At 33.6% G+C, this 26,696-nt stretch overlaps 1 protein-coding gene across 2 annotated transcripts; it reads left to right on the top strand.

The window, feature by feature from the left end:
• The first annotated feature begins 1 nt into the window (after nucleotide 1).
• LOC106672580 (LIM domain kinase 1) lies at nucleotides 2–24,919 on the top strand. 2 transcript variants are annotated; one of them, XM_014404117.2, is made up of 14 exons: nucleotides 2–79; nucleotides 4,436–4,562; nucleotides 4,876–4,990; nucleotides 9,765–9,895; nucleotides 10,779–10,955; nucleotides 14,224–14,316; nucleotides 18,209–18,341; nucleotides 18,404–18,612; nucleotides 18,694–18,922; nucleotides 18,986–19,243; nucleotides 19,993–20,241; nucleotides 21,842–21,996; nucleotides 22,083–22,189; nucleotides 23,379–24,919. In XM_014404117.2, exons 1-14 carry the CDS (start codon nucleotides 55–57, stop codon nucleotides 23,525–23,527), a joined length of 2,157 nt encoding a protein of 718 aa, XP_014259603.1. In that variant the 5' UTR covers nucleotides 2–54; the 3' UTR covers nucleotides 23,528–24,919. The 2 variants fall into 2 exon arrangements, with proteins under 2 accessions (XP_014259603.1, XP_014259612.1); XM_014404126.2 differs by lacking the exon at nucleotides 14,224–14,316 and having other exon boundaries at nucleotides 23,379–24,918.
• The last annotated feature ends 1,777 nt before the right edge of the window (nucleotides 24,920–26,696 follow it).

The following is a 26,696-nucleotide window of genomic DNA, read 5'->3' as shown; positions in this document are numbered from 1 at the left end:
GTTAGTTTATCAAATCTGCAGAATGTAAATTTGACATGTCCTTATCAATTTACCATGACAATGGATAGATCTGAAAATGGTTTGTACCAAGTTTTTACCAAGAGGTTGTTTTTAAATTAGGTGCAAGGTAGAACACCTATTAAACTGTTTTACCTTATATGTTCATTAGTTATAATCAGAAATCTATCAAAGAAAAATGTAGGCGTTGGTTTCAAATCTTTTCAATTCGATGATGTTTACACGGCATTGAACGCATGTTTTGGATTATTAACAATGTCAATCGTTGAAACGGACGTTTATCGAACATCGTACGATGTTCGTCATAAACTTTGCCTTTTGTAAATATGGATTTTAGCCCATTATATTTGCCATACAGCAAGCTTGTATTGTTGCATTGGGTATTTCTTGTGTATGTCGTGATTAGAATTCACGATTTATAGTTTCTGCACTTAACAGTAAAAACACATGTCAACATTTAAGGGTTCACTCGTTCTTTGGATGCTCTTATGTCTGGTTAAACTTGTGTTTATACACAGGCTGAATGTTAGCACTTTTACTACTAAAATATAGACACGTTTGTAATTTGATCGTTACTTATCATCTTGGGTGTCCTATCATCACTGTGTTGGTCTGTCAGATGCATTTCAACAAGAAGAAGTTAAAAACCTAACACATAAGATGGTGGTTTCGGTAAGGATCAAATTACCAGTTCATCACCTTGCAGAGCGCAGGAAGAAATTTCACAGTATAGACGTGCTAGTTAGACAGTTTAACGACTGTTATTTCAATTTAGGAGGATAGATTTATTAATTGTGAGATTTATGGGATGATGAACCCATGGCTTGGTTGTTTCTGATCATCCTGGTCTGCTTACCTACAAGGCTAGTCTATCAGATGCGTTTTGGCATTTCGCCATCTTGTCTGAAGAAGAACTGAAGATGGTGGAATGCTGAAATGCATCTGACAGACTAACACATCGAGGATAAGCAGACCAAGATGATTGGTAAAGAACAAATTACAAACATGTCTATAATTTGGTAGCAAAAGTGTTAACATTCAGTCTGCAATCCTTTTTAAAAAGATTTTTCCTACTAAAAAGATAGTTTTTAAAAAGGATTGAACACCGCACTCACCCCACCATTCACCATTTCTATTCAGCCTGCATGTTAATACAAGTTTAACCGGATATGTCACAGTGAGTTAACGCTCACAAACATTAAAATAAGAAACAATGTTCAAGATTTTCAATAAAAAGTTGCTTGTGCAATTTTAAGTTTTAAAGTTTTATATATATAATAATTTATTTTGATATTAACCCCATGACTAAACAGACAACCCACCACTGATTGTGATGAAAGGTAGAAATGCGTCTGTCAGACCCAAAAAGTGAGGATAGATCTAAATGAGCGTTACTTGGCTTAAGGCAATTTTGGCCCCTGGATTAGGGCGAATGTGGACTTTTTCACAAGTGCTGTGCACATTATAATTGGTTTTTATACACGTTCTCCATAACTTAAAAAATAAGACAAAGAAGCGTGAAAGTATCCCCTTGAAGACGGTGCTGGTGGGTTTGCAGGCACTTGGTGGGCCGAGCCCCATGCTCTGTCTGTTTTGTTTTTTAAATTATTTTTACTTAACTATTAGTTTTAGGAGGGTCTTTAGTTGCTGAGTTGTTAGGGCACTTGACTCTTTTATTTGCTTTGCTAGTAGTTGTGGGTTGAGTAATTGGTAGCTCTTGGAAGTTTGTTAAGGGTAGTAAGCTCTCATAGACAAATCATCGATTTTGTCTGTAGACTTTTGAAGAACAAATCCAAGATGATCGAGAACCTCTGTTACGCATCCACACCTGCACAGCTCAGTTTAAACTAGTTTCTGCGATAACATGATGAGTGAGATAGTTGCCTGCTGCTTGTGCAATTTTAAATTTTGATCATAAAAGGAAAATTCATTGTAAACGGTTGACAAGGATCATTTTAGCAGACACTCCTACATTTGGATTGACTCTAGTTCAGGTTCAAGAAATTTCACCTGGCTAACCACCACGTTTTTGAAAATTTGCTACTTACAGTTGGAAATAAAATATGCAAGCAAGAAACATGATTCAGAGCGACCATTACAGCCTCTCTGTTGTCTCTGTTGTTGATGTTGCACAACATGTCTCCATTTTTTTTCTGAGCTGTGGGACCATAGACTTGCGATTTTTATCTACAGGTATTTGCAGAACAAGTGATTTGTTCCTGATTTGTCTATAGATAATTGCAGGACTTGTCTATAGACATGAGTTGTGCGATTTTGTCTAAGAGTGTGTACTAGCCTTCAGATTTCTAGTGCGGTCTGTGGGGTGATGAATCTGTGATTTGGACATTACCGATCGCCCTTGTCTGCGTATTCTTGCTGTGTTGGTCTCTCAGTCCAAGATGATCAGTAACGATGAAATATTCAAAATTCATTAGAGAAGTTTGTTTAAAAAAAATTATTGTTGAGTGATCTGACCCCCTTGTCAGTGAAATTTAGTTTTAAGTCCTCCTGTGTGACAGATCATTGTCCCTGCCAAGCTGGTTTGTGTGCACTTTTGCACACCTTGGAGGATCTGAGATGGATTCACCCTACTCCGCATGCTCTGATTCCCCAAGTGTTTTCCGAGCTTTAAAGGATAGTTCTCAGCAGATCCTGTGTTCTCACTTTTATTCAAAAGAGGGCTGAGTTGGTGGAAAAAAAGTTAAATGATAGCAGTTATTTGAGTACCAAGTGACATACAAGGACAATGGTCATAAGTAGAGATCGGATTTTTATCCAGTAAAGATTGCCAAAATATGCCATAAAATATGCAGTTGAAAGCCCTGAAATATGCAGTATATACAGTAAAATATGCAATGATATGCAGTAACCAGTTTTTTTACTATCATAGAAATATTAAACAGAAATATAGATAATTAAACAAAATAGATATTAAAGCCCTTTAAAACTAAAAATAATTAAAATTCACAAGTATTTAGAGGTTCCCCCCCAACTACGAGGTTATTTGAACCCTCGGGGTGCCAGTGTTTTTGAAAAACGAGGGACCTTTACCTTACAGAGATGAGCGCCATGTCAACGCCTAAACTGTTGCGGCCACTGACGCCCCCTTGGTTTATTTACATTTGACAAAAATATTTTTCCACTTACATAATTAAATTATATATTTTATACTGATTGAGTATAATTAATGTTATGTAACTAAAGTATTCTCTAAATTGTCTTCCATGAAATTGTGCCTACAATCACTTAAAATTTGTGATTATATTCAATATTGCAATAAGACTTAAGAAGGGGTTTTATATTTTTTTGTCGGTATTGATAGAATCTTCTCTTCCTGTCATTGCAGTCTGTTTCAGTTTTTTCAAATTAAACCAACTTTTAATCAAATTGTTATTTGTTACTAATTTTTTTATGCTTCCCCAAAAACCAAAGTAATGTTTTAAATATTTTGCGTGATAAATGCGATTTTACGTAAAAATCCGTCAAATGTGCGATATTGTTTAAATATGCAATTTTATGCGATATTCATCAAATATGCAAAACTATACTATATAAAATTTAACCTATGGCTTCCTAGATACATGATTCAGATAGATAATTGATTTCTTCCAATGTATGTGGTGGCAAACAAAATATAAAAATCATATAAAATCAGGTCATAAAATCAGGCATCATCAGGCATAAAAATCAGGTCTCTAATCATAAGTCAGTGGAACCCTTTAACCAGATCTACCATGATCCACCCCTCTCATACTAAAAATGGTTTCAGTTAATATATAAGGGTTAGAGTGTAGTGTGTACCTGGTCATGTTCATAAAAGATTGTGCTTTGAGAATCAGAGTTATAAACAAGAGATCATGTTATATACATGCTTGAGAATAGGCCAAAGCCCTTGCAGGTTCCTGCTTGAAGTGGTTTGACACATAATAATGAAGAGTGTCATCCTGGCTCCTTATAGAAAGTGAGTAGGTATTCCTGACATGCAAACATTTATTGAGCAAGTAACTGAATTGGGGCATCTGACTTGTGACCAGCTTTTCCTATCCAAAACCTTGTGCCTTTAACTTATTCCCTGTACTGATATTATTTTACAGTTTATTTCATTAATCACAAATCTTGAAATTTTCCTTTCTATTTGTACCTTAGTAGTTAATTTAGTTTACACGACAATTTTCATAATTTGACGACTTCACGAATATGTGAGCCTTGCGTTTTGCATTCATAGTTGCTGATATATGGATGCTATTGTGATAGATCAGAATAATTGTTCATGGTTGATTATTTCATTAAATCATCTGTAAATTGTGTCTTTTTATTAGCTGATATCAGTGTGATGGAAAAATAAGTAAATTATGTCATTGTTCCTGTTGATAACAGTCCATGACTCAGTATTTGTTATTCCTATACTTGTTTACAGATACCAAAACACTGGCTGCATTGAAAACTTCGTTTTGCACACTTGTCTGTGCTAGCTGCCTAAATACAATTGAAGAAGATGAATACGTTCAAGCACTAGGGCAACAGTGGCATGCTGATTGCTTTAGGTAAAGAACATCAAGCAAAAATTAAGGCAAAACTAACCATCCATTTTATTATTTTAATTGAAAACATAATATGCTATCAAAATAAAATATTTGACAACTTAACTGCCACTGTTAATTAGTGGTCTTATACTTTTGGCACTTTTTTTTCTAAGTTTTAAGTACCTTTATGTGTTGCTACACATTTGGTATTTCAGAATTTAAAATTTTCTAATTACATTGTATAAATAAAATTCTGTATGGCTAATATGTTCTTTCTCTGCTCTCACCCTCCATTTGATTGTTCAATGAATAATTAAATTTTTGGTTCATACAGATGCTCTGCCTGTGATATTTCTCTTGCGAACTGGTACTTTGAGAAAGACGGCCTATTGTTTTGCAGAGATGATTACTGGACTAAATATGGGGAGGCATGTCAAAATTGTGGCCAGGTAATTTTTTCTGTTAAAAATATATGCTTCATAAATAACCTTTAATATAATACATTATTTAAATTAATTTTAACTTTTTAAGATCTTGGTTGAGATGAAAAAGCTACTGTCACAAGCGAAATTCGAATCCACAACCTTCAGCTCAGTATTCCGCTGTTCTAACCACTAGAGCTGTCGTGACTTCAAATCTCGCTCGTGACACTAGCTTATTCATCTTAACCAAGACCTTACATAAAATGTATAATTAATTGAAATAATTAATATGCTCAATTATAACTACTAAATTATATGAAACTACTAAATATGAAATTATATGAAAGTACTTACTTCACTAACAGCTCCTCGTGGCCTGCTAGTAAATACATATATGGAATAATACATTATCTTTTAACATTAAAAATTTGTGTGGTGATTAGTGACCGTTAATCGATAATTATTCAGAAATCGTGAGATGCAGTCTGGTGTGATGTAGGTTTCAGAAAAACATTTTCTTTATCGTGCCACGTTTCGATCTTTATTGATCCTGGGATTTACAAACATTGTTTACATTTAACAAATACATTTAGGATGTGGAAAAGTGAATTTATACAATACAAAATATATTTTATATTCAATCAAAGAATTTCTACTTACTCAAAGTGTTTGTCTTCTGTGTAATTGTGCCATTCTTGTGTGTCGTGTTGAGAGTGCCAGTGCGATATTGCTGCTTTATGTTTATATATGTTGGATTTTGAAGGGGTGGGGAAGGAAGTCAGTGTAGAAAAGACATTTTTGTATAAGGCGTCAGCTTCTTTGAGGTGAAAAGAGCCGACGACGGGAAACAATGTGTTGGTAATGGTTTGGCCAGATTATCCTTTCAGGATTATATAGAAAGGGATAAATAGGAAAAGGAAAGCTAAATTGTTGGACAATTAGACTATGAAAAATATTTGTTGTGTGGAATGTAATGTAATGATATATGTATGTTATCTATATTGAATTTGATTAATGATATTGGCGTAGCTGCGACTGAGTTTACATGTATCTGTTCTGTAATTGATGCTGTGTTTATCTCTGTTGATATAAACCATTTCTAAGAAATTACGTTTATGTTTGTTTTGTTCTGTGTGTAATACTTTTGGATTTTTGAAGTCGAAATTGTGTTGGTGTTCAAGATGGTGGGTAGCGAGTGCTGTAGGATTTTGCTTAGGTTTTTTGCAATCATAGATATGTTGCTTTACTCTCTTGTCCAGATATTGGGATGTAAGACCGATGTAAGTTGCCGGACAGTTTAAACAGTTGATCTTGTAGATTACGTCAGATTTATTTGTTATTGGTGTGGGATCTTTAATTTTGGAAAAAAGTGTTTGAATTGTTTTATAATTTTTGAAAGCTATTTTGAAGTTATCGGACGAGAGAAATGTGTTTAATTTATGTGATAGGCCTTGGATAAATGGTATGGAAATGTATGCTGGTTTGTTTGTATTCGATAGACTTAATGTAGTATTATTAGTAATAGTGGATGGTGTTAGTGTTGAGTTGTAATTGTTGATTATTCTGTTAATTATGTGTTTAGGGTAGAGATTGTTATGGAGGATCTGTTTGTATATCTTTATGTTCTTGTGGTGAAATGATTCATGGCTTAGGGTAATAATTCTGTGAAGTAACCCTTTGGCCGTGTTTATTATTGTATGAAGAGGATGGTGAGATGTAAAATTGAGGTAGCGATCTGTGTTTCTTGGTTTTTGATACCAATCTGTGATTAATGTGCCATCTGGTTGTTTTATTACGAGTAAAGAATAATAAAGATCGAAACGTTGGCACGACAAAGAAAATGTTTTTCTGAAACCTACATCACACCAGACCGCATCTCACGATTTCTGAATAATTAAAAATTTGGTTCGTGGGTAAAGGGGGAAACCAGCCAGCTACACTCACCTTCTGTTCTCATCCAAGACAATCTAGTAACTTTGAACCGAATCAGATACACATCCAGACCTGTATCTAAGTTTTTTAAACTTAGGCTGAAGTATGTTGGTGTTTCGTAGACGCCGGTGGGAGAAAGTATTGGATATCTACCCTCCAAGTCTGGGCGCTACCAGGGATAGTTCCTGGCTGATGCGTAAAGGATTTAGTGGATAAAAATTTAACAATTCGTTTAATAGTTAACTTTATTAATTGACAATTTATGATATAAATACTGAAATTAAAATCTGGCCAGAAACAACTTAAACAAAGTTAACAAGAGGAAATATATATAGAGCGAGATAAGTTGATACACAAAACGTTAAAAAGACAAAGAATAAGGACATTCGTACGTCTTGTTGTCGACTCACGACAGTGAAGATCAGAAGATAAGTTCGTGTTTATATTGATTGGAGTCTGGGAGCCACTCGCTGGACAAAGCCAAAGGTGCGTTCATTCGTACAGGTCGAAAACCAGGGAGCGACTGACTGAAGACAGCTGATGTACGTTTGTACGTACAGGTTGAAAACTAGGGAGCGACTCACGGTTTTTAGGATGTCTTGCTGAAAAATGACCTGTTTCTCCCTCCAGCGTCTTGATTTTGCAAATTTTCTATTTTTATCAATTTTTTAAATGATGAATTTAAGATGATAAATGATAAGATTTTTAATTAACTATTAATAAATAAAATTGTTTACATTGGCATAAACAGTTGGTTTTCACCTCATCTTCATGATTTCCCTGTCTATGTATTGCAGTATTTACACAGTATGTAATAGCAAGAAGCTACCTTGTAAGTATGTGATCCAAGGAGGACTAATCTTACCACAGTGGTTTGTGGGCTTTAAAGGGCAGGTTCTCAGTAAATCCTCTGGTAGTGCTTTTAGAAAGGATACCAGGAAGCGGGGTTTGTGCTCCCCAGGCACTGCAGCCTTCTGGCTTATTGTACCTTCCTAGTTGCTTAGATCAGTGCAACAGACTCAATTCTTCTCTTTAGAAGTATCAGGTCATTGACTGTCGCTACTACAATTTGATTCCCTAAGTTTTTTTTCCGTACATTAGGTTAAATCCCCATTGAGCTGTGACTTCGCATTAGCCAAAAAAGTTTGTGTGGTTTTCCATTTGTTATTGTTTTAATACCGCTGATCAGCATTTCTATTTATATAGGAGGATTACATGTTTATATCACATAATACCAAGAGGCATCAAAACCCATAATTTGTGCTTATTGTATGAATTTAAGTAAGCTTGGTACTAGGGCAGCCTAGGCAGCCGTAAAATTGCACTGCAATTGGTGATGGAGTGGCTCAAAAAGTTTGCTTCCGGGAACAAGAGGATTGAAGATGAATCATGGGCTGGTACTACTCTTTAGCCAGAACTACCATGAGTGTGAGTGAGAGCACCATTCAGAGATGGTTTAAAAGATTTCGAGTGGGAGACTTTAGCCTTGAAGACAAAGAGGTCGTGGAAGGATTTCTTCCCAGATGATGTTCTGCTAGCTTTGGTAGTTGAAAACCGCAGAACAACTGTTCAAGAACTTGCATTTGGTAGTTGAAAACCGCAGAACAACTGTTCAAGAACTTGCATTTGGTAGTTGAAAACTGCAGAACAACTGTTCAAGAACTTGCATAGAATGCATTAAACAACTGCAAAAAAAAATTACACTTCATCACTTCTTTGCTGAACAGAAACAAACCTTTTCTGGATAGAATCGTTATTTGTGATGTAAAGTACATTATATACGATAACAGCAATCATTCCAGTGACTCGACAAAGGAGAACAGCACCACATTGTCCAAAGCCCTCGACTCATCCAAAAAAGGTGATGGTGACTCTTTGGTGGGCTTCATTTGGGCTAATTTAGTACGGCTTCTTGAAGTAACTTGCTGGCAAAACAATCAATGCCGAAATGTATTGCTCTTAAATTGAAGCAATTCAACAGGAATTGGCATTATTGAAGCTGTCTTTGGTCAATTGGAAAAGGCTGATTCTGTTACATGACAACGTTCGACCCCAAGTCCCTCTCACATGCGACGACATGAAAACTGTTGAATCTTGGTTATGAGGTTACGCCTGACCCTCCCCTGTCTCCAGACCCCTCGCCTACCAACTACAATTTTTTCAAACACGCTTTACAAAAAATTTTATGGATCGTTAGAAAATGCGTTTACAGAATTTTAATAATAAAGACTCAAAATTCAATTTAGAGGGTATAGAGAAGTTGTCATCACGTTGAGATAAGCGTATTGAGAGTGATGGAGGGTATTTGAATTAATAAAAAAATGTTTAAAATCATTTATTTGATTGTTTTTATTTTATAACCGTAAACCTGCATTATTTTCTGGAAAACCCAATAGTCCTACATGGGCGGTGCAAAGTGTGTGTTGTCTGGATGGGTGAATTTGCCGCGGGGTTGAAGGTTTACATTCAGAATGGTTTGAAGGGGCTGAAATGACTGTGGTGTTAAATATCCTTGAGGGGGCGGGTACACATTAATTACAATTACTATTATTATTCAGAAATCGTGAGATGCGGTCTGGTATGATGTAGGTTTCAGAAAAACATTTTCTTTATCGTGCCAACGTTTCGATCTTTATTGAGATCATCTTCAGGGCTCAAAGTGTTTGTCTTCTGTGTAATTGTGCCATTCTTGTGTGTCGTGTTGAGAGTCGTGTTTTTCTGAAACCTACATCACACCAGACCGCATCTCACGATTTCTGAATAATTATCGATTAACGGTCACTAATCACCAAACATTTCTACAATTACTATATTGCACTATAATTATGTTCATTTGAAATTGATAGTAATTTTTTTTTTCATTGTGTAGATAATAACTGGTCCAGTTATGGTCGCTGGTGACCATAAATTTCATCCTGAATGCTTTAGATGTACATCTTGTTTGAGCTTTATTGGAGATGGAGAGTCTTACGCATTGGTTGAAAGATCCAATCTTTATTGGTGAGTCAGGCATTTAATTGAATTAATATATTTATATTTTTCACTTAAATTATGTGATTTAAAATAATTGTGATAGCCTTAAATTACATAATTTAAAATAATTGCTGTGGCCGTAATAGTTTAGGCAGCGCTCATCACTGTAAGGTGGGTCCCTGGTTCAAATCCAGCAGTTCAGAATTTAAACCCCAAATATTAATTTTTTTTTTAAATCTCAGGCACTTTGACGGGGTTTATATAACCTCACAGTTGAAATACCCTCGTTAAAAAAAAATGTTTAAAGTGTTTGATGTGTTGACCACTTTTTTACTCTCAAATAAATGAAAAAAAAAATTAATTGTTATCTGCCAAGCTTTTGACCTATTTTAAGTTTATCGTCAGGACAAAACTTATCTTAAAAATGTTTACAAATTGACATAATTAAGTTTTTTTTAAATAATTGCTTTTAAAGTTTCTTTGAAGATAGACTCAGTCCCAACATTGCCAAGGATAGTTAACACTGTTGATGTGAAAACTTGGCAGATAAAAATTGAACGTCTTTTTTTTTATTCAGACCATACCGAGAAATAGATTATTCATGATTATCAAAAATTGTTTAAATGCTGCCGATTCATACCGTCGGTCTCAAGACGTACTCATTTTGGATTAATAATATCTTAGACGGAAGTTTTTCAGCATAGTCTTAATCAAACCACTATCAACAATAACCTCGTTTTTTTCCCAATATAATGTAATTCATAAGTAGTATATGTCATTTTTAATTTGTGCTGTGTAGCTGCTAACAGCTAAATCGAAAAACTGGCTCTCATGTAGTATTTTTATTTGAAATTCGTACATTTTTTTTTGCACATTGTACACATTTTTTTCTTCTTTCTGTGTTATTTAGTGGCCCTTGCTACAAAAAACAAGTCCAACCATTAGCTGTAACATCGTCCAAAGTCTCACATTCCATAAGGTTGGTCGAACTGCCTGCTACAGGTATAAACAGGCAAGGGATAAGGCTCACTGTCGATTCTATGGTAAACAATCAAACAGCTAATTGCCCTCGACTTAGGATTTCTCAGTAAGTACTTTTCATACTTAAAAATGTATGTTAACTATATGTCATAAGACATGCACTTTTTTCAGTTGAATTGAATGTAGACATTCCAATTTAATTTTTTTTGCTAATTACTTTTGATCTCCATATAAATTTTCTTTCCATTTTAATCCTTTTTTCTCAAAGTTCTTCTTGTTGTGTTCTGTAGTGAATAATAAAATATAAAATTGTTATAACCTTCAATTTTTTATGGCATCCATCCACTGAACCTTTGTAACTAAATTGTACATAGTAAACAATATTTGCAAACAAATTTTGTATAGATGAAAATGGATGCCTGAACTTAAAAAATTATAATTTTGTTAATTATCGCATGCTTTAATACTTCTCTCTCCTAGATTAACTATTTCCAACTGCCTGTTAATTCATTATTGATCGATCGACATTTTAAATGAACTCTCATTTTCTTTTACTTGTTCACTTAAATATTAACTATTTTCTCTATGGTATATTGCAAAATAATAAAGACCATAGGCAATAATCCAAAATACTGAATCTAAAATGGCAGTAACAATTTTTTGGTAAAGGTTTCTGTCTTGGATTGGCTTGAGATGCTTAATATTGTGAACATGAATATTATTCTTTAAAAAAACAAACACTTATGTGTATTTATTGTTAGTCAATTAAATTGTTATATATGTTTGTAGTTAATGTGAACATACTGGACAAGTATGTTGACAACTTTTCTGGAGTATTGTATCTATGAGAACAAAAAAGGTAAAATGTGATTGTAGTGTGTTTCACATTTACATTTGAAAAGTGTTACCAGTGTGATTTAATAATTAACTATTTATAGTGTTTCATTTTATTGTTAGGTTAACCCTCAACGTCATAGGTATGTCTGTGAGTTGCCTATGAGTACATCAGGATATTTTCTGAACTAGTTTTGGCACAACTATTGGTTTCACACTAGACTGTGTAAATCTCAGGCTGTATTTCAAATACATCACGACGCATTGTTCCTAAAAATCCTAAAGTTTCTCCAACTTTGTGTAAGTTTGTCATTTGTTAAAAAGGTAGTGAATCGGTATGGCGCACCTGTGGCACTCGAAAGTTCAGTGTGACCCAAGACGTGCCTGTTTTCAAAATTTGCCTTTTTCCATCTTCCAGGATTAGCAAGTTTTCATTATCTCTTAACTATTTGTGGAAAAATAAATAAATGGAAGAAAGACTATTTAAGTGCGTTCCACATCATTGTTGTTTGTTTCAAAATAAAATACTTTTTTGCAAAAATTATTTCCTAATGATGAATCTGGAACACAAATTCTTTTCATTTAGTTATGTTTCAAATCAATTTGTTGTTGTTAAAATGGCATTGCATTTTGATGATCCAGGTGATACCCTCCAAGGCAAGAATCTATTAGACGGTTAAAACATCAACAACATAAAGTAAAGTAAAAATAATGTAATATTTATTATTACAGTTCTAATTGGATACAGTCAAAACTAATATAAATACATACAAAAGTAGGTAAACTTTGTATAAGGATAAGTTAAAACATCAATAAAAAATGGCTTTATAATCTCTAGCACAGAGTTACAAGCCGAGTTGAAGATAGCTGCGGAATCAGCAATATTTCCTGTTTTATTCAGGATAATACAGCATACAAAATATCCTTAGGATCCATAATTATTCCTGTGTGGCTTGACACTGAATACCTCATGGTATCTCAAGTTCCTTGCAGGGATGTTAAGGGAAAAGCAAAAGAGGGCGTAAGGTCCAAGTACTTGTTGAGTGTCGTGGACGAGGGATCAAACTAGTTTACAATACTTCTTTTAAACTATTCTCAAGTAAAAAGTTATATGCTGTGCTTGGATTCAAACCCAAGACCACTAGCATGGCAGATATTATACGATTTGGACGCCCTAACAACTTGGCCACTGCAGTTCCCAGCAGTTAAAAACTTCCAATGTTTACCTGATGAATCATGCACAGCGGATTCATAGTTGATATGCATAAGAAGCTTGTTCTTCTATAGTGTCTTGTATGTACTCTATGCCTACTATCTTTCAATTGTGTTAAATAAATAATTATTTAAATCACCACTACCCATTAACATTATATTGGAGTTAGTGTCTGAGTAGATGGAAGTCACGATAGCTCAAGCACGATCAGCATCAAGCGATTAGAGCATGGCGTATTTAGCTGAAGGTTGTGGCTTCGAATCCCACTTTTGACATTGACTTTTTCACCTCAACCAAGACCTCAGTTAAAAAGAATAATTAATTGAAATAATTAACATGGCCAATTATGACTGCTAAATATATATGGATTATTTAAATACATTTGCTTTTTTGAATGCTGAGAAAATAGTAAACAATGAATTATTGGGAACTAGACCTAGATAGCTGTGATGTTAAGGGTTAACCTGGCCAAATGAAATTCTTCTCTTTCAAAATTTAATGTTATTTTTTAAGATGTAAAATTAATGAGAATATTTTCTTATTTGACATGTTTGTGTTCATGTATCCTATGATAATTTACAGTTTTCAGTTAATATTTTTGACTAACATAATTTATTTTAAATGATAGTAAATAACATTCTTAAGTGTGTGGTATTTAGTGACGGTTAATTAATGATTATTTGGAGATTGTGAGATGCCGTCTGGTGTGACGTAGGTTTAGAAAAACATTTTCTTTATTGTGCTAACGTTTTGATCTTTATTGAGATCATCTTCAGGGCCTGGGATTTATAAACATTGTTTAAATTATACAAATACGTAATACGTGTAAGATGTGAATAAATGAATTTATACAATGATAGAAAATGTACTTATACAATTAATTAATACAATAATAGTCTAAAATTTCTATCATTGTATAAATTCATTTATTCACATCTTACATGCATTTGTATAATTTAAACAATGTTTATAAATCCCAGGCCCTGAAGATGATCTCAATAAAGATCGAAACGTTGACACGATAAAGAGAATGTTTTTTCTAAACTTACATCACACCAGACGGCATCTCACGATCTCCAAAGAATCAACATTCTTAAGTTTTCAGTGTTTCATAAACATCTTAGAAGTGTTTAGTTTTAAAAGTATTTCCAATATTTTTCATATGATGAATGGTCATCAGAGTTCACAAATAGGGGTTTTGTCAGTCTTAATACCGAAAAGTTTCATTTTTAATTCGCAACGTTAAAAGTGATTCAGTTTAAAATTTATTTTAAAAATACTTTATAATTTTTTTAAATGAGGTAAGAGAATATCACATTGTTTTCAGATTCATCATTAATGTTATGGGAAAAGTTATGAAACTGGCGACATCGATTTTAGAAGCTGCAATTGAACTTTGTTGCCTTCTAACGCGCTATAGGTACTTAAATTGGTCAGCTAATAATAACTTTGCACGGATATAGTTGCATCTTGATAATTTATTTCATTTTTTTATTTTTTAAATTTAGATTAGTTATCTTGTTATGGTTTTTTCATTTTAATGTTGCTCTTAAGTCACCTATGGTCTTTTTTTCACTGGATAAATACAATGATTGATTTCATTTTACATAAAGCCATTTCACATTCAGAATATTTTTAAATGACTATTTCATGATTCATTTTTTTTAAACACCTTTCAAAAGTAATGAAAGCAAGTTTTCATGGTTAGTGTACCTAAAGTAAAATAATGATTAAAAAAAAAGTTTTGCCAATAATCTTGAAACATACTTGATAATAGGAAAGGAAGTAAATGGGATTCTAGTTAAGTTGATTACTTACTAATCCATAATTTTATATATGATAAACATTTATTTTTCCAATCCCATCTAATTGTCAAAGACTCATGGAAGTTCTGAGATAAGCGAAAATTTTTCATTTGTGTTATCTGTCATCCCATTAAGTAACTAGATTCTAGTTTTGAATCTAGTTTTGTACTAAGGGGTATATTATTTTAATGTACACCATTTGAAAAAATAGTATCGTCAAGAGTTTCACTACTAGCTTAAATTTTGACAATTTTCTAAAATATGTATTCTATGAAAGTAATTTTTCACTTTCAATGCATGAGTATGGTGCTGTTATTTAAATTTTGAATATAGATAAAAAATCCCTGTTGGGTGGCCAGTATAGCATACTCACATTTTGTGCATGCGCATGCGTTAATCCATTTGTAATAAAATTCATAGGGGATCATCTAGAAACCAGCCCGCATAATCCCTGAAAAATCCCCCCCCCAGCCAATGATTTAGAAGATACAGCTGTGTATGGGGTTTTACGTTTGCGCATGTGCAGGCGATACCGTTAATCCGTTGTGATGAAATTCATTTATATCTAAAAAATAACCAGCACAATCTCTGAAAATTTCATAAAAATTGGCCTCATGGTTTTGGAGTTTTGCTGGTTACACGGAATTGACCACAGGCAGACAGACAGATAGACAGGCAAAGAACAAAATTTGTTCAGAAAGGTCTGAAACGCAAAATGCGAGTTGAAATTTTAATTTTTAAGAACAAATTTTTGTTTTTATTTCACCAAATGAATACAAGGCTTCCCTTACCTTCGATAGTTTGGAAGCAAAATCTGGACCCTTGTATTTATTTATTTTCCCTAATAACTAGGTATAAAGATTAATAGTTGACTTAAAACATAAGCACAACATTAATAACGTGTTGTTTACTTTTATAGAGTGTTACTAATCCTTTTACACTCTTTAGATTAAAAATAAACCAAATCAGTTCTATTTCATCACTCTCATCTGACCTTCCTGTTAAGTCTGGCATTTCTCAAGGTGCAAATTTAGAACCCTTATTGTTTTCACTTTGTATTAACAACCTCCCTTCTTGTGTAAATTACTCCACATTTCACTTATATGCTGACGATACCCATCTCTTTACTCGATGCCCCCTCATTTAATCCCCGATTCCATTCAACTTATTTACAAAGGCCTTTCTAGCTTGATTAATTGAGCTTCAAACAATGTCTTAAACTTAACCCACCCAAATCCCAATCGATAATTATTTAGAACACACATCTGCCAACTGAGGATTTTCCTTGCATCTTGTTGGCTCTTTAATAACCTTCTTTAACCAGGAAAAAATTAGCGTGACTTTTAATACCAAATTATCTTGAGTGAGTTAATTGGTTTGTTAAATTGTTTTCTGTGTTGAAACAGTAAATATTTTTTGTCTTTAAAAGCTTGGTTTTAAGTCAAGGTGGATGCTTTGGCCAATGATGGACGTAGTGTCGGTTTCAAGACCAAGTCCTGGGCGTACTGTGCTCTCTACCATCCACGATGGTCTACAGTGGTTTAGGGCCACCGGAAGTCTCGATCGAAGAGAAACGGTTGACTGCAATGTCCGCGACGGCTAGGGATGATTGTATTATTGCTCTTACCACACCATGGAGCCATCCTTTAACAGCTTCTCTGATAGGATTCAATACTGTCATCAGAAGGCTTCATGAAAATAGCCTAGTCTTAAGCGGCCCATAGACAGTCAATATTATTGCACAATATAGATTGCACAATAATTTGATGGGTGCTCCTTAACGTTCAATAATATTGTACAAAATTTTGTTTGAAGGCGATATTGAAGTTTGTACAATATTTTGTGCAACCACGAGCATGCGAACTGTACCACTTGTTGATACTTCACGAACTGACTGATATTGCGCAATAATGCCAACAGACGGTGCAATATTTTCCAGGTTGTACAATATATTTTCAACTTTTCGTCAATCATGCAATGTATTGCACATACTTTCAATATCGTCTACACACGATCAATTAAATTGCACAACCAAAAATATTGTGCAATAATATTGATCGTCTGTGGGCCGCTTTAGACATCCTGTGTAAGGTTCTCTATTACTGGAGAGACATTGATTAGAAAGGCGGCTATTCGCCAATCAGAATCTTGGTAGGATGTTCTTTTGCATAGATGAGTGCCGGTTTGGTTTATGACAATCAGATGACCAGGACCGTGTATGGAGAACGCTTTGCTTCATGTGCTGTGCATCTTTTCAAAGACAGTCAGTTGTTTGGGGTGGATGTAGATGCCTGTACTGAACTGATTATCATACGTGGATCTTTGACTGGACTAAGGTACATTGAGGAAGTTCTTCTGGAAGCTGTGTTTCCATTCCCTTCATTTATTGGGGACAACTTCATGTTAATGCATGACAATGCTCGCATGCAGCTCACCTAGATAGAGTTGTCACCCATTAATTGGAGGATGTAGGCATTATCACAATAAATTGGCCAGGAAGTTCTCCCTTATGAAACATGATAAAGTGATGGATTAGGCATCGTTTGCCGCCTTCAACCAGCGTTAAACTGCTTCAAACCACCCTGTTCCATGAGGGCAGAGGAGGTAATATATTTTATTAAGAGCAAAACAACAGTTAAATTTTAATCTATCAACAAATAATTTTCTTGTGTTTTGGTGAATTTTCTTTCATAAAATCATAATTAAATAATTTTTATTAAAACTCATGAATTTCTGATCTCGTTTAATTTGGTTTACATTAAAAGAAGTACATTATCACAATAGGCATTATCAATATGCAACGGCTTATTAATGCAACGATAAAAATACATATAGTTTGAATTAAACAACAAAATATGAGTCTGTTTTTTGTCTTTGAGTATTTGTTGTTGGTTGGCACAGAAAATTTATAGTTCACAAAAAGCGCAACATTCAGTATATTGCACTTTACAAATTTTTCACAAGCTAGTATGATAAGGCTAGGTGGTACATTGCAGCCTCAGCATTTCAAATTGTCGTTCATCGTGAGCAGATTGTAATAGTCAACACGTTATATTTGAATTAGTAAAACCTTCATACAATATTATTTTTACATTTGAATCAACCACACTTTTAATAATTATACCCGAATTCAAAATCATAATTGTAGTATCGCATGCTTTGAAAGTAACCCTTGTAGGGGGATAATTAACTAATAAGCTTTTTTATTAATAAGTAAACTTAATCTTCAAAAATTGGTAAGGTAGCTAAGGAAAGTGAAAAATGTAACATTATTCATGTATATTTTTTACAAGTTTCTATGCATGATTGTACACTTTTAATATTAATTAGTCTTTTGTTTGCACTCTGCCATTCAACAACCTTTAGTTTATAGTTTCAGCATATAAAAATATCATGTATGTTGTTTCGTACAGGTCAGCAATTTGCAGTTGTACGTTTAACTTCAGGAAATTTAAATAGAAACATGCTAATTTTTTAATTTTAAATATTGGTATTTAATTTTTTCAGGCTTGATGTTAACAATGAGCTCATGTCTTTACATATAGGTGATCATATTTTAGAAGTTAATGGTACTCCAGTTAAAGAACAATCGTTTGAAAGTATTGAGAATCTAATTAGATATTCAGACACTGTTGTTCAGGTAAAAAAGAAAAACAAAAAAACTTGCAATTCCAAGTTTAATGTTTTCTTAAAATTACACAGCTAACTATAGAACATGACCCTGATTCATATGAAAGGCGAAAATCAGGAATACAACAGAAAATTAACATGTTTAAAGAGAAAGATAAAGAACGGATTCATAAACGAAGAGATGAAGGTTATATTAGTGGATCACGTTTATCAAGACAATTACGAAGGGGTAGGAATCCAGAAAAAGAAAGGTCGTCTTCAATGTCAAGACTGTTAGAAGGGTCTGTTGTTTTGATTGTATTCTATGTTTTCTCAAATTCATTCTTAAAAAAACAAAACAATTATTTTCGTTTTGAATTTAGACCTTCACCTACTGACAGGGATTGTGATTTATCAAGAACAAGATCTTTTCGCATTGAACCCAAGACTCAAAGGATCTTTCGGGCTTCTGATCTTGTGAAGGGTGATCTGCTCGGTCAGGGATTTTTCGGCCAAGTGTTTAGGGTAACTCATCGTGACACTGGAGAAGTTATGGTTCTAAAAGAATTGTATCGTGTCGATGAAGAAGCTCAAAAAAACTTCTTAAAAGAGGTATGAACATTTTCTATTCAAAACTTTAGTACAGGGATTTATCGTCAATTTATCTACTTCCAGGTCGCTGTACTTAGGAGTTTACATCATAACAACGTACTAAGTTTTATCGGTGTTCTGTACAAAGAAAAAAAATTACATTTAGTTACTGAATATATAAGCGGGGGAACATTGAAAGAGCTGATCCATGACATGTCAGAAGTGCTACCATGGAAGCAACGAGCTAATTTTGCAAAAGACATTGCTTCAGGAATGACTTATCTACATTCCATGAATATAATCCACAGAGATCTCAATTCTCACAATTGTCTAGTCAGAGAGGTTTGTTTAGATGACTTTGATTATATAGAATAGGCCTAAAATAACATTGTACAATACTTTTATTGTGCAATAATATTGAACATTAGGCAAACCCTAGACCAAAAGAACAATAATTGCCCAATACTATTATCTTGATCCCAATTTATACTGATGCTAGACATAAACTAAAAAATATTGCACAATATTAACCATACACAGTGCAATAAAAATTAAACTCATTCAACTTTTGTTCAGTCATTAAGCAAAGGTCAATACAACCCTAAATGTTCAAAATTATTGCACAATATAATTGATCGCCTAGATCCTCGCCTTAAGTGGCCCATAGACAGTCCATATTATTGTACAATATAGATTGCACAATAATTTGATGGTTGCCCCTTAACATTCAATAATATTGTACAAAATTTTGTTTGTGCAATGAACTTGAATAGTTTGAAGGCGATATTGAAGTTTGTGCAATATTTTCCACTTGTTGATACTTCACAAACTGACAGATATTGCGCAATAATGCCAACAGACGGTGCAATATTTTCCAGGTTGTACAATATATTTTCAACTTTTTGTCAATCATGCAATGTATTGCACAAACTTTCAATATCGTCTACACACGATCAATTAAATTGCACAAGCCAAAATATTGTGCAATAATATTGATCGTCTATGGGCCGCTTTAGTTTATCCCTTCATTTTAAAAGTTTAACCTTGAAAGATCCTTCTATGCTTGATGTATTTATATTTGATTTATCCAGGATAAGTCAGTTGTTGTAGCTGATTTTGGCCTTGCAAGGATTGTGTCTCAGAATGGAACGGACAAAAACACTACAAGAATGGCAGGTGGCCGCAGATATAATAAAACAAGATTGTCTAATTCTCGATGTCAAAGGAAAAAAAGGTACACGGTGGTGGGCAATCCATACTGGATGGCTCCTGAAATGATGAAAGGCAATAAATACGATGAAAAAGTTGATGTCTTTTCTTTTGGGATTGTGCTGTGTGAGGTATTGTATATTAAATATAATAACTAAAGCTCGGAATTCCTTGCAATAAAAATGAGAAAACTTTCAATAAATAGCGTGAACATTTTATTTTTATATATATTTTTGTTTAAAATTACATTTTAAAAAAATTGGGGTCCACTGTAGCCGAGTGGTAGTATTCTGTAGTAGACAACCTGAGGTACAAATGAGAACCTATAGCATTTTAGGATATCATCTTAGGGTCCATAGAAAAGCGGAGAGTCAGTAAACAGATTGAAAAATATGCGTGAACGACCAGAAAAATTAGTAAAAGCACTAAGGACCGGTAATGAACTCAGCAATTTGTCGGCCCCTTAACTTCCCATATTTTTATTATTAATATCTAGGAAGAATATTTTTTGATGGGGACCGCGGTAGCCGAGTGGTTAGCATGAGAGACTCTCACGCCGCGGTCGTGGGTTCGATTCCCACCGTCGCCTCTGGCCCTTTTTTCACAATAACCCCCCCAAATTTGAACACACATATATGAATTGTCACATGGCTAATATGCATAATTCATAACGCCAAAAAAAAAAAAAAAAAATTTTGATATAGTGAAGCCAGTTGTAGGATTGAGGTAGCTGAGTGGTTAGTGCGTAGACTCTCAGCTCATAGACGCCGTGGTCATGGGCTTGATTCCCACTGTCACCCTTTTTTCATAATACTCTTCTCTAAAAAAATATGCATATGCGTATATGTGTACACAAGTCTCCTTGGGTAATATACATAGTTCAGACCATAAAAAAAAGTGTCAATTTAGATAATTTCATTGCCATTGTAGATGATTGTATCCCAGAATTTTTTTATTTCCTCTGGCTAATATTGAAAGATAAGGCCATTTAATAGAAAAAAAAGTGTTGCTGTAGAATAAAGCAACTTCCAGCCAAGTTCCTCAGTGTGTGATTAATGTTTCGGTAGGAAGTTGATTGTTCATAACGACTTTGTACTGATAAACCCAATGAGGTGCTTTAATATTTTGTTTTTCTGCCTTTACTGATCAGTATATTGATGAGGGAATATTTCTCAAATTTCTTCAGTAATTCTATTCAGTCCATGAACCACGCAATTGATGTGGAACATTTTCTGATAGAATACTTTAAATGTCGCTCTGCTTTTGTCATATAGGGAGCAGCATACATTATTAAAACTAAAATTCTCTCTTGAAAGGTCGCATCCGGGAAAATGTTTGTTCAACTGTCATTCACAAAACAAGATAAGTTTTTATGATTTGTTTTATAAAGAATTATGCACAAAATCATGTAAGGAGTTGGCATTGTTCTAGGATCAACATGCAGACTGGCAAGGAGGAATTAACTTATTAGTAACTAATCCTAACTTATTCTTGTTTTGGTTTTTCTACAAAATACAGAAATTCAATTTTATTCAACAAAACCCCAAAACATGCAATTTTGTGCAATATAAAACTTGACTAAAACACACCATCTGACTGAATAAGAATAAATAAAGGTCTTGCGACGTTCAGACTAGCATAAAAGAAAGATGCAAGTGCACGGGAATCTGAGCTATAATGATAACAAACCATCATTTTACAGGTATTTTACTTGCCCTGTTTTGTTTACAGATAATAGGTCGAGTTTACGCTGATCCTGATTATCTACCCCGATCTCCTGATTTTGGGCTAAACCAAGCGGTTTTTAGGGATAAATTTTGCAACTCTTGCCCAGAACCATTCTGCAGGATTGCTTTTTTATGTTGTGATTTAAATCCTGACAAAAGGTAATAAAAAAATAAAAAAATGAAAAAATAAATAAAAACATTATTGTTTCTTAATTGATGGTGTACAATTGATACTGGTTTTGTAGGCCACCATTTGAACTAATGGAAACTTGGTTAGAGAGTATATCTTTACACCTTGGTGCTGGTGTTCCTATACCATCTGATATTGAAGTCGATATCTTTGATTATTCAGGTAGCTATTAAAGTTATGAGTAATATCTTTTAAAATATATTTAATCCAAACAATTATAGAAAACAAATAATATTGTATGAGTGAATGAATGAGAGTGAGTAAGAGTGAATGAGTGAGGGAGAGTGAGTGAGTAGACATCGTCATACTAATTGTCATACATCATTGAATGTGAAGCAATGGCTCAATGGAGACAAAATCTAGGATATAAAAAACCCAGGTAAAATTGAACTGAATTTTTAGCAGTGACAGTCAATGGCCTAATACCTCTGAGAAGAAGGATTGTGTCAATTTGTAGGGGACTAGGAAGGTACAGTAAGCCAGAACCCTGCTTCCTATTATCCATCATCATATCAAGATAGTGAGTTAAGAGAGTGAATGAGAGAAATAGAGTATAAGAGAGTGAGCGAACGAGTGAGAGTAAGAGAGTGAGCGAATGAGTGAGAGTAAGAGAGTGAGTGAACGAGCGAGAATATGGGGGTGAGTGAACGAGTGAGAGTAAGAGAGTGAGCGAATGAGTGAGACTAAGAGAGTGAGCGAATGAGTGGGAGTAAGAGAGTGAGTGAACGAGTGAGAGTAAGAGAGTGAGCGAATGAGTGAGAGTAAGAGAGTGAGGGAACGAGTGAGAGTAAGAGAGTGAGCTAATGAGTGAGAGTAAGAGAGTATGCAAATGAGCGAGAGTAAGACAGCGAGTGAACGAGTAAGAGTAAGAGAGTGAGTGAATGAGCGAGAATATGGGAGTGAGTGAACGAGTGAGAGTAAGAGAGTGAGCAAATGAGTGAGAGTAAGAGAGTGTGCAAATGAGCGAGAGTAAGAGAGTGTGCAAATGAGCGAGAGTAAGAGAGTGAGCGAATGAGTGAGAGTAAGAGAGTGAGCGAATGAGTGAGAGTAAGAGAGTAAGCAAATGAATGAGGGTAAGAGAGTAAGCAAATGAGTAAGGGTAAGAGAGTGAGCGAATGAGTGAGAGTAAGAGAGAAAGCGAATGAGTGAGAGTAAGCAAATGAATGAGGGTAAGAGAGTAAGCAAATGAGTAAGGGTAAGAGAGTGATCAAATGAGTGAGAGTAAGAGAGTGAGCAAATGAGTCAGAGTGAGAGAGTGAGCGAATGAGTGAGAGTAAGAGAGTGAGGCTGAAATGCAAACGTTAGTAGTTAAGTCTATGTGAATCAGTTTTGTTTTATTTTCTGTTTGTAGGCAGAAGTAATAGTTCATCAGAATCAACAACTCCAGAAGTTTTAACTCCAGAGGTGCACCGATCCGTTTGCAAAGGCAATCGAGATTTATTGCTCCCAATTCACGAGAGGGCTAGCACTTCTCCCAATATCGAGACCACTGCTTTGTGATGATATAATTTTTATTTAATTATCGCAATCTTACCATATGCTATGATTTATGAACAACTGTAAATCTCTTTGGGACTAAAAAAAAGTTACCAACAATCATTAAAATGTGCAATTTTAAAATTTAATTTGCCTTCTGAGCATAAGTGTTCTGTAAAAATAATAAAATAAGAAAAAAACAAGTTTTAGGACTTAAATAGATAGTACATTATTTAGTGCTTTCTTTATATCACTTTACAGCTTTCATTAGTAATTAAGCTAGTGAATTTCATTTTATGTCACAAATTATATTTTTCTTAGAAATGTAGTAGAAAATAAAATTGGTAAAAATATTCCTAATAAGATGAAAACATCTCAAATCACAGCTAAATTAATCACCGATGAACCGATCAATATTTATATTTATGGATAGTGATTGCCTGATAGTTATTGCAAAAGAACACAAAAAATGTAATTGTTTAATATGTTGATGCATAACCACCAGATGGTTAAACACGTAAACTGTTACATAAAAAATATATTTGTTTCAACAAAAAATTTTTTTTGAATTAATCTTATTTAAATTAATTTTATTATATACATGATTAATCATAAATTTATATATAAATAAATTTCTTTTTCTCATTTTATCGGTTCACAGATGATGCATTTATGTGAGTGATAAAGTATTATTATTATTTATGTAATTGACAGAATTGCACCAAAATTGATGGTGTAAACTACAAATAAATTAAAAGTCTGCAAGTTTGTATAAATTTAGATATTACTAGTTAAAGGAGTGCCTGCACATGCAAAAGTTTGCTTGAATTGAAATGTAATTTTTGAAAAACTACAAAATTGTGACATATTGAATCTCAGTGATAATAGGTGATAAATTATTCCTTTTCAGGTCTTGATTTCTTTTTGCTTTTGCATGTTAAAAATCAATTTTAAGATTGATTTGCTAAGACTGAATTAGATTTGAAAGATGAGATTACATTTTAATTCCATTGTTAACCGTAACTACGTGTATGTTGATACATCACACTGATATTCTGTGGTTTGTAGTTATCATTCCTTTACTTTTATCTTTTGACTCACAAGAAAAGTAAAAATTTTATTACTTTAAAATGGGATAGCACTAAACATTTAGTAACACTTGAAAAGCACAAATTTTCATTTCCATACAAAATTTTAACAGTATTCAATTTTTTTATGTACAAATCAATTATTTTTTAAATTATTTATTTTTTATAAGAATTGAATTGTTAATTATATTAAGAAAATGTGATATTGTATACCCAGTCCCGATTTTTGTAAATTTTATTATAAAGAAACAATACTTACATTGATATCACAATTTTGTACATTCATAATGTTTTTATTAATTTTGTATGTATGTAAATGAATAAATGTTAGTTACCATTAAAAAGCATTAAAGTTAATTTTATTCTATTTTTTAAACATTACATCGATCTCAGAATGATAGAAATTATTTCTTAAAATTTACTAAACGATGAATGTAAAAACTGAAATTCTATTAACGATCGTTTGCCAGTATACTGTTATTTATTTTTCCTAAATATTAATTTTAATTGTTCAAACCTCGTGATAAATACGAACTGTTGAAAAGATTAATGGATTTTTCTATTCTATTTTATTCATTTATGAATAATTTATAAAGTTAAAAAAAAAATAATAACAAAGGCGTGCAACTTTCATTTTGCAGTTAATTAAATGCATCCTGTTTTTGTAATTTGAAGAGCAAAGATTTTCTTCTAATCGTCGATAATGGTCTGGATAAGCATCCTTCTCTTCACACCAATTACGTAATAAAAAAAGTGTAGGGTCTAAATAAGATGACTCCCGTATCATAAGAGTGATCATTCACGAAGTAAGCCCAGGGGGCCATTATTCGACCTATGTTGGTTTTGCTTCCAACACCTATAATTACGAACAATTTGACTTTCACACGAAGCAAACTCGTTCCCAAACACGTATAAAGACCTTTGAAAAACATAGAATTCTTTGATTAAATTTTCTGTAGGATAATCAGGATAACACGCTCTCTCGCGACTCTCCGGTCTCTATTTTACGTTTGGGTTTTTATCTAAGTAAGCTGTTTTATTTGGTATCTGAGAAGTTGTACAAAAGGTCTGCCCTATTTTGAAATTGTGATATATTCTCCTACGAATTTCGCTGATCAAAATTTTGTCGATTTAAAACCATTCTTACTTGATATCATTTCAGCCCTTGTTTTTCAATTCGATAATTTCTGTGATTAAAACAACTATCCGTAAGATCTTTTTTATTTTAATAATGATTTACTTTGGACAATACAATTCTGAATCAAAATGAGGAAAAAATCTATAGTTTAAAAAAAACCTTGTCACGAAACGAAATTTCATGAAGCATAGAAATTCAGCGTGATACCATCGTCAATTCAATTGTCAAGTGGAAACTTGCAAAACTTTCCCAAATCCTCGACAGTTGGGTAGATACATTCATTCATTCCTACGCATATTCCGCCTTGGGAACTGAACAATTACAGTGCATTGTTTACTATGGCTTTCTTACAATTGCCCTCACGTGCCGACGAAAAACTGTGTTTCCTAGTCTGCTCTAATGGCCGTGAAATAAATTAAACAGACCGAACGAATGGTATAGATTAGAAAAACTGTTGGTTATTCGATTTAAAGAAGCAACAACACTTGTTTTGAACTATGTAGAGCGATTTGTTAAAACCGACCATCCTGATGTGCTGGATGCCAATTCGCGTCTTCGGTGTGCTTTTCTTATTCTTCACATAACTGAAGATGGCGAAATGCTAAAACCCGTCTGACAGAGCAACACAGCGATGATCGGTTACGACCAGACTCACGGGGATTAATCAACCCCACAGACCGCACAGAGAAATCGCACGATTTGTTACATTGTACTACAAATTTAATGAAAATTTCTTGTCGCTTGATAAAATAAATATCTGATACGAAACAATGAGTCTACGGCAAGTATTTCGCTCATTTTTCTTTCTNAAAAAAAAAAAAAAAAAAAATTCAACTCCTGTGTGGGGCTGTATCTAGTTTGAGTTTTGGTGTGCATCTGAATGTACGCGGTATCTCCCAGATAAGAATAAATAAATATATTAATATAGAAATAAATAACCAAATGTATCATTCAATGAGTTTATAAT

This window comes from Cimex lectularius, unplaced genomic scaffold (assembly GCF_000648675.2).
Source record: "Cimex lectularius strain Harlan isolate CLEC.00 unplaced genomic scaffold, Clec_2.1 scaffold351, whole genome shotgun sequence".
NCBI classification, from domain to species: Eukaryota; Metazoa; Arthropoda; class Insecta; order Hemiptera; family Cimicidae; genus Cimex; species Cimex lectularius.
This window is presented reverse-complemented; position numbering and strand designations above follow the sequence as displayed.